General features: G+C 42.4%; 1 protein-coding gene across 1 annotated transcript; it reads right to left on the reverse strand.

Annotated features, from left to right (window-relative positions):
* Positions 1-230: 230 nt before the first annotated feature.
* On the reverse strand, positions 231-3888 carry LOC126033471 (putative speedy protein E21). Its single transcript, XM_049790445.1, has 6 exons — positions 3795-3888; positions 3426-3620; positions 1527-1585; positions 883-968; positions 373-547; positions 231-290 (listed from the first exon to the last, which is right to left on the reverse strand). The coding sequence occupies exons 1-6, from the start codon at positions 3886-3888 to the stop codon at positions 231-233; spliced, it is 669 nt and encodes a 222-aa protein (XP_049646402.1).
* Positions 3889-8481: the final 4593 nt, after the last annotated feature.

Here is an 8481-nt window from a genome sequence, read left to right on the forward strand (position 1 = left end):
ACTCAGACTTTAGGCAGAAATAAAAAGGCATTTGGTTTCTTCCTCTCTGTGTGTATCTCTTCTCTCTCTACCCTCCAGTTGGGCTACAGCTTTCTATGCTCTGAGATTTTATGGGAGGGAACAGAATTTATTTCTCATATGCTTCCCACCCCAGGGGTAGAGCTCAGGGGACCAGAAATGTGTCCCTAATTACCTGGACCACTGGTAGCTCCTCCTTCATCCCTGGGAAGCTAGGGGGTGCACTGGCGCACCCGGCTCCAGACCCAGTGCTGTGGGTTCTGAGACTGGATCTGAAAGAGAAACAGTGCAGTGAGGGCCCAAAGGAGGAACCCAGCTCTACCCCCCATAACTACACTGCCCCCCCCAACTCACCTCCTCACAGAGCTCTCGGCTGACCCAGGCTCGGTGTCCCATGGCATAGAAGAACTCCATCCTCAGCTTCAGAAATTTCTTGGATATTTCATCCAAGAATCTTTTGCCCAGCAGGGTCTGGAAAATACTCCACTTGGAGATGGGGTCATCCTCCTCCATATCACAGGCAATATACCTGCAAAGAAAATGAGCCACTTGTTCCCACCTCATCAGGGCCTCCCTGGCTTGGTGGGACTCAGGTTGAGACCATATAGGCCCACAGGAGCAGACAGAGGGCCAAAGAAGCCCCCTACACAATACTGTGAGGTGTAGGAGCCACCTTACACTATACTGTGCCCAGCCTGACCAAGCATCTCACTACCTGCCATTGCTAGGCTGGGATCCTCCTTCAGACCTAGGGCCTGAGCAACAAGTAGTGTTTCATGTCAGGTTTTTCTGACATAATTTTTCATATCAATCTACAACCAGCCCCACCACCCAATGAGGCACTGTTTCAGAGGAGGCACTTACAGGGCCAGAAAGAAGTGGATTCTATTGTAGAGATGTCCAGGCAGCCCAACACGGCCGAAATATTCTACCACCATGGAAAGCAGGTACTGTGAGAAGACAGAGGCTGGCTGAGGGGGGCTGAGGGTTAAGAGTGGGAGACTATTCTGGAAGTTTCACTATCCTGGAGAGAATATCTTACAAGGAGATTGGCTGACTGAGAGTGATGAGGGTTGGCTGGCTGAGAGTGATGAGGGTTGATAGAGGGAGAATGTCTGGAAGTTCCACCACTGTGGAGAGGAGGTACTGAGAAGAAACGGGCTAGCTGAAGATGGTGAAGGATGGAGAGAGGGAGAATATTCTGAAGGTCCTTCACCCATTCAAATGTCTTGGTGGAAAAATACTTGTTGGGATTTCTGATTGTGTCAGGAATTTTGACTTTTATAGATAAATTGAAAGGAAGGCCAGGCTGGACAAAGTACAGGGGGAAAAGTGCACTTCGTGCTTTCGTCTTTTTGGTACTGAAAACAGGAGGCTTTTGTGGGTCTTCTCCTACCCAGAAAGAAACATCATCTTCTGTATCTGCCTTTTGGTGTGTGTTGTGCATGCATTTGAGATATAAAAAGAGACACTTTTAGACTCCTTAATTCTTGTGCAGCTCTCAGTACCTTGTCAGACACTCTGAAGTAAATATCGGCTTCCAAGAGGCTCTTGATGATGGGATCCTCTGTAAGGAAGGAGGGATGAGTGAGCAGAACTGGGCAGCCCTTCCATTCCAGTGAGCACTGGAACTGGGATTGTTTAAGATGGCAGATAAAAACCAAAACTCTTTCTTGTAAAGAAGGAAAGCAGAGGCAACTATTTCCTTCTATCATTGACAACTGTCACTCCTCCCATTGACAAGCATAGTCAATTTCAACTGTGTACAACAGTTTTATGCTGACTCTTAACTCTTCAAATTTGATGGGAGGTGATCATGGCATTTATGGAAGAGAGAGAAACCATGTCTAACCAATTAGTCTCAAAGCCAGACCTGGGATGTGACCTGAGGTGTCTATGTGCCCACAACTCAGGCTCTGCTGGATACCATCTAATCCTTAAACTTACTGGGTGGGTCATGGAAAGTTTTGAGTCTGTAGGACACATTCTCCCATCCACCATCTTTTCCTGGGTCTTCTCACTCTGTGAAGACAATGACCTGACCTCCTTTCCCTGAGAAGACTCTTTTGCAATTGGAGTTGTAGTTTGGAGGTGCATGGGTTGTCAACTCTAGTTCAGTGATTTGCCCTTCAACAGACGAATGGCTAAAGAAATTGTGGTACATATACACAATGGAATATTATGCAGCCGTCAGGAGAGATGAAGTCATGAAATTTTCCTATACATGGATGTACATGGAATCTATCATGCTCAGTGAAATAAGTCAGAGGGAGAGAGAGAGACGCAGAATAGTCTCACTCATCTATGAGTCTTAAGAAAAATAAAAGTCATTTTTGTAACAATCCTCAGAGACAATTAGAGGAGAGCTGGAACACCAGCTCACTCCATGAAGCTCACCACAAGAGTGATGAGCACAGTTATAGAAATAACTACACTGAGAACTACCATAATCAAGTGAATGAATGAGGGAACTGGAAAGCCTGTCTGGAGTACAGGTGGGGGTGGGGTGGGATGGAGGGAGATTTGGGACTTTGGTGGCGGGAATGTTGCACTGGTGAAGAGGGGTGATCTTTATAGGACTGAAACCTTATCACAATCATTTATGTAATCAAGATATCCAAATAAAGAGAAAAAAATAATCTTAAAAAAAAAAAAAAAAGAATAACCTTGGCACAGCAGGAAGGTGGGTGGGTGGTGGAGCATTTTATTCTCCCTAACTTTCTCCAGGGGGCTGGGCCTCCAGGGAGCACTGTCCACTAGAAGTGTCCCTAATGATGTCAATTATGTTCAATGTGCATGCTGTCCCAAATGGCGGCCATTCTCCAGGATGCCTATTGAGCATTGAATGAGAGGGAAATTGAAGTTTGAAAATTTATTTCACTAATTTCAAATGAAACATTGATATGTGGCTATAGGAGGATGTACCTCTCACACCTTTAGTCCAGCCTCTGCTCCTGACATCTCAGCAAGACTTTTGCTGAATGTGCTACTTTATCAAGGTCTCCTCCCCTTGCTCACAGACCCTAACTTTAGCTAAATTGTTTCCTTCACTTATTTCTCTACATGTTATGTATGATTCTCTTACTGTCTTGAACTCACAGGAAAATCAAACTCAATCTGGTCCTTGAATTTCTGATCTCTCATCACTAGCTGGAGGTAATGAATGACTGGTTCTCAGGGACAAAGGTTTCATCCTTGGTTTCTCCTGAAAATACTGATTCCTCTATTGGGAGTCACCTTTTCTATCCCCACCCTCTATGAAAATATCTACTAACACACATGAAAGAACCATCAGTGGCTCTGCTGAGAGGCTCAAGGCCATGGGGAGTGAGATCCCAGCTATTCCACCCCCCATGAAATTCTCCTTTTAGGAGGACTCCAAGTTCTCTGCATCTCAGAACACACACCCAGAAGTCGGAAGAAGGCTTCGAGGTCTTCAGGACGATAACTGGAGCTCCTTGGCTTGCTCATCCACAGCTTTGTCTCTTCAGAGTGATCGATGGTCCATACATTGCTTTTCTTTGTTTGCTTCCTTCCTTCCAGCTTTGGGAGGTCTTTGAGGGAGGTGACCTTGGGATTCTGGGACAGGTTCTTCTGGCTGGCTGGTGTAGCAAGATGTCTCATGAGCATGATGTGACCATGAACATGGCAACCCAGGACCACCCCTTAACATGACCCTTTGCCCCAGTGGACCTGCCTCATTAGGACAATGTTATAAGCTCAGATGTTGCCATCACTTGATTTGGGTTCAAACAGTGGGAAGCCCAGACTCATACCTGTCTTAACGTCCTTGGGCCTCTCCTTCTCGCCTCTTCTCCTTTTGATTTTATTCTCAGATTCAGCATTAGAAGTTGCAGAACTGGAGGCCATCTCTTTACACTTCCTTTTTGGAGGTGCTATAGGACAGAGGAGGGGTGCCTTGTGATGGCTGAAAGCCCATCCCACTCCAGGAAACACCAAGGATCCTGGCTTCCCTCACCTTCAGGGTTGTGCATGTGATAATTGAGGGTTAAGAAAAGAATGTGCATCCTTGAAGAGTACAGTGTTTTTACAGGAGGGTTGGAATTTGGTTGCCATTTACCTTTCTTTGGCAGACAAACGCTGCTCTTCTTCGCTTCTTCGCATGTGTCTTTCTGTCCCAAGGACACTTCTAAGAAGAAATATATGAAATTCCCTCATTAGAAGTTGTCAATAGCATCCCAAGGGAGCATAATAGAGGCCTCTCTGGCTCACTCTGAAGAGAACAAGTCTCAAGTGCAGGAGGGGAAGTGATTTTGGACCACCACCATCATTCAGAGACCACAGGTCGGGATCAGATCACCCTACATACCTGCCTTCCCTTTTGTGCATCCACTTCTTTTTTGCTGTTGCTTGGTTTGGCCCTGGTGGCTCTGGCCATGTCTGAGCTTCTTCAAGGGGGGCTCAGAATGATCCATTTTACTCTATTAAAAAATCAAAAGTGGATCCCTGATGGTATTGTGTTGTTTTTGTTTAACCTACTTCGTGAGACAATTTTTACTAAAGAGAAAGGTAATATTATTAATAATGATCGAGGGTCAGCTATTGATCAGTACACTATCAATGATCTCCTTGAAGTGGTGATGCTTGAGTGTACCTTCAGTGAATCACACTTGAATGGGAATAAATTTTGCAATAATGTTAATCATGATAATAAGCCATGAGGTAAGATATCAATCTTTATCCAGTGTATGCAAGAGGAAGCAATGACTTGAATTGGTGGAGAATGTGTTCCAACACGTTGGCAACCTAACTAAAACCTGAATCTGATGAGCAAACTTCAATCATACTTTCTATCCATGTCAAAGAGGATGACTTTCCATACTCTTTTTGTCATCCTTTCACCCTAAACATCACTGGGAACCACTATAAAATTATAGACACTCAAGCCTGCCAGAAATATGAACACAGTGGTCCCAGCTGGCTAATAGAAGTGGTATCCAATACCTCCTTAGGCCTATTGCCACTACTCCCCTCAGTGGACAGTCCTCCTAGTTAATGAGGGTATGTGTGCCCTCACTTCTCCCCACAGTGCCCATGAATCCTGAGTCTCTTAAGGCTCAGACAGTCCATTTTTCTGGGAGAGTTGTTCTTATTCATTTTCCTCCTCTATGTACTTTTATTTTCTTCTACCCGTTGCCCATATCCCTTCTGAGTCCCTCTTATAGTTATTCCTACCTCAATAACTGCTTTTGACCATCAAGGTCTTGATACTCAGGAACAGAGTACAGACTCAACACCTTGTTGGAAGTACACTAACTGTAGCTAAGCACTTGACATCATAGGATTCCAGAATTCTGATTATGATGACATCATCACAATCAACCAATGAGGCCCACGGGGGAGGAAGTCAATGTCCTGGCCTGAACACTGAGGCCTCCTTTTGCATTGCCTCTACTCTGAATTTCATCTTGTCTTTAATCAAATCAATTAATGCCCTCAAATTCAAATGTTACATAGTAAAAAAAAAGATTAATTTTAATCTACACCAAAGTAATGTCGTTAATTCTGACAGGCTTTCTGACTGTGTATAGCTATAGTCAGAGTCAGACATAAAGTATCTTAACTTTTTTGCCCAGAGATATAATATACGATTATAGCCTCTGCCCTACTTTCAGTCAAAGCCAATTCGACACACTGCAACCATATAGCTTTTCCTGAGCACTAAAGGGAGTGTCCCTAGTGCACAGAAACCAGATTAAGCCCTGAACACTGCGAATATGGTCCCAAACACCCCCAAATGTCTTAGCTTCCATATTTTGATATAATTTTAGACTCATATGTCAATTGTAGGAAATGATAGGGATCCTATATAACCTCAACACAATTTTCCCCGAAGAAAGCAATATATGCAGAACTAACATCCATATCTATTATTCTAGCAAGTTTTCTAGCCGGCTCAGGTTCTTGTCCTGAGGCAGTTAAGATTGAGAGATAAGGACTGAGGACATGATGGCCAAATTCATTAGAAAATTTATTTGAGGAGATAATGGGAAATTCAGGGAGATTGGATAAGGGGTATCCCTTAAGTAGCAAGTCCAGCCATGTGGAAGCCTTCTCTTCTATTCTCTGGGATGGGTAAACACTCTGCATTGGGTTTAAGAAATGCAAGATGGTAAGATAAAGAGTCTGGGAAGAGCAGTATGCTTGAAAGGATTATCATCTGTACACAGTATAACCTGAATCTATTCCTGGAAATTTTTCTCTGGGGCTGTTTTCTTTCTATTCTCATTCCATATATTTTCTTTCTATCCTATATTGCTATATCAGTAACACAAGAACACAACAGGAAATTGATGTTGGTACAGTCCATTAACTTTATTTATAATTCACAATTTTTACATAAGCTCATTTATCTTCATGTTTACATTTCGTTCAACACAATTTGAACACAGGATCACACTTGTGTGACCACCACCATAACACTTAACACTTGAGCGACAGGAGTCTTCCAACTTTGAACTTCTTCTCCTACACTATGACCTTGTCTAAAAATTATTATATGGGGCTGAGAATGTAGCTCCATGATTCCTTGGACTACAGATTTTATAGTGGGTCAGACCTATCTTTATCATGCATGTGCTCATTTTGATTCCTGGCCCTGCACCTACTTCCCTGACTCACAGGAATGACCCCTGAGCATAGAAGGGTTTGCTCCGCAAACAGCACCATCACATACAGAAAAATTTCTTAGTTTTTTTATGTCTATGGTCCCTGGTACATACAGAGAAAATACTTAAATAAAAATGTATAATCTTGTGAGATTTGGAATTTTAGAAAAATAAACATAGTTTTCTTTAGAGTCATTCAAGTTGTTAAAGTTTATTTGTTTTCACTATCCCGGGTTATAGTAAAGAATATGTTTAGTTTTATTTTTCTTGGAGCTCACACCTGACTATGTTCAGAGTCTCTACCTAATTTCATGGAAATTTCTGGAAAATCTATAAATTGAGCTCCCATATCACCCAGCAATACCACTCTGGAGAATATACCCCAGAGGCCTAAAAATAATGCAGAAAAGCCCTATGCACTTCTATGTTTATTGCAGCATTTTTCACACGAATCAACAACCTAAATTCTCAAGAACCAATGAGTGAATAAAGAAACTGTGGTAGACTACAAAATACTATGCATTATTAGGTAAAATGAAGTCATAAAATTTGCTTATCCATGGATGTATATGGAGAGTATTATGTTGAATGAAATGAATCAGAGTGAGAGGCATAGATATAGATTGACCATACTAATTTTTGGGACAGATATTTAAAAAGATAGTAATACTATAATAATAATAATAATAATAATAATACTCAGTGACAATAGAGAGAATAGCCAGCAGGACTGGTCTACAGTAGGAAGCTTACCACACATAATGGGGCTGCAATTAGGTCAGAGAAGGAAGTACTATGAAAATGATTGTTGGAAATGATCACTATGGATAAGAAATGGGTGCCTAAAAGAGGAAAAGTGATATTTGTGATTCCCCTTCAGCAACCATATTGCAAGCCACCTGTCTAAAAGAAAAAAAGAAGAGAAATAAATGATGGAGGAGGAGGAGGAGAGAGGAGGATGAGGAGGAAAGATGAAGGAGGAGGAAGAAGAGGAGGAGAAACGGGAGGAAGGAAGAGAAGATGGAAGAGGAGGAGGATGAGGAGGAAGAAGAGGAGGAAGGAGGAGGAGGTGCAGATGGTGAAGGAGAAGGAGGGAAAAGAGGTGGAGTAGAAAGAGGAGGAGGAGAAGGGATGTAAGGAAGAGATGGAAAAGAAGCAGGGGAAATAGAAGAAAAAGATGAAGAAGAGGGAAGAGGAGGAGGAGAAGACGAAGTAGAAAAATAACTGCCTTCGAAGCAGGTTGAGTGGAAAGCGTGAGAAAAACTGGGAACATTGCCCGTGGGAAATGTGTGCTGCTGTAGGGCACTGAATGACTGAAGCTCAATTATGTACAACTTTGTAAGATATCTTATGGTGTTTCAATAAAATATATTAAAAAATAAAATAATTCAGTAAAAGACACTTGTGGAAATTGTACCATACACTCTTGTCAATGTCTGAGAATTAACAGAGCTGTTTGTTGCTGTTTTTCACTTTTTGTTGTTTTTTGGGGGGCTATATCCACCAATGTTCAGGGGTTCCTCTTGGTTTAACACTTAGGAAACAGTCTTAGAGTTATTCAGAAAGATAAGTGGTGCTGAGGATTGAACCAACAAGGGAAGACAAACATCCTACCTGTTGTACTATCTGTTGTACCCTGTTTTGGCTTAGTGAACTTAGTATGCTTTTGGGCTACTTTCCCATCTTATTTCCTGTGACCCCCACTGCACTGTCAGTATTGATTCAGTATTGTGAAATTTGGCAATGTCAGAAGGTTTTATTTGACACTTCTTTTTGTACTGTTGTGGTGTTCCACCTCCTTTTCCCCCTTCGTCTCTCAAAACTAGGATGAGAG

Source organism: Suncus etruscus, chromosome 17 (assembly GCF_024139225.1).
Source record: "Suncus etruscus isolate mSunEtr1 chromosome 17, mSunEtr1.pri.cur, whole genome shotgun sequence".
In the NCBI taxonomy this organism is placed as follows: Eukaryota; Metazoa; Chordata; class Mammalia; order Eulipotyphla; family Soricidae; genus Suncus; species Suncus etruscus.

Bases quoted from the DNA above. Each gene is read 5' to 3' on its own strand.
- LOC126033471 (XM_049790445.1), bottom strand. From the start codon at position 3,888: ATGGCCTCCAGTTCTGCAACTTCTAATGCTGAATCTGAGAATAAAATC. The intron at 548-882 runs GTAAGTGCCTCC...TTTTCTTTGCAG, and splicing joins ATCCACTTCTTTCTGGCCCT to GTATATTGCCTGTGATATGG. The intron at 291-372 runs GTGAGTTGGGGG...TTTCTCTTTCAG, and splicing joins GCCGAGAGCTCTGTGAGGAG to ATCCAGTCTCAGAACCCACA.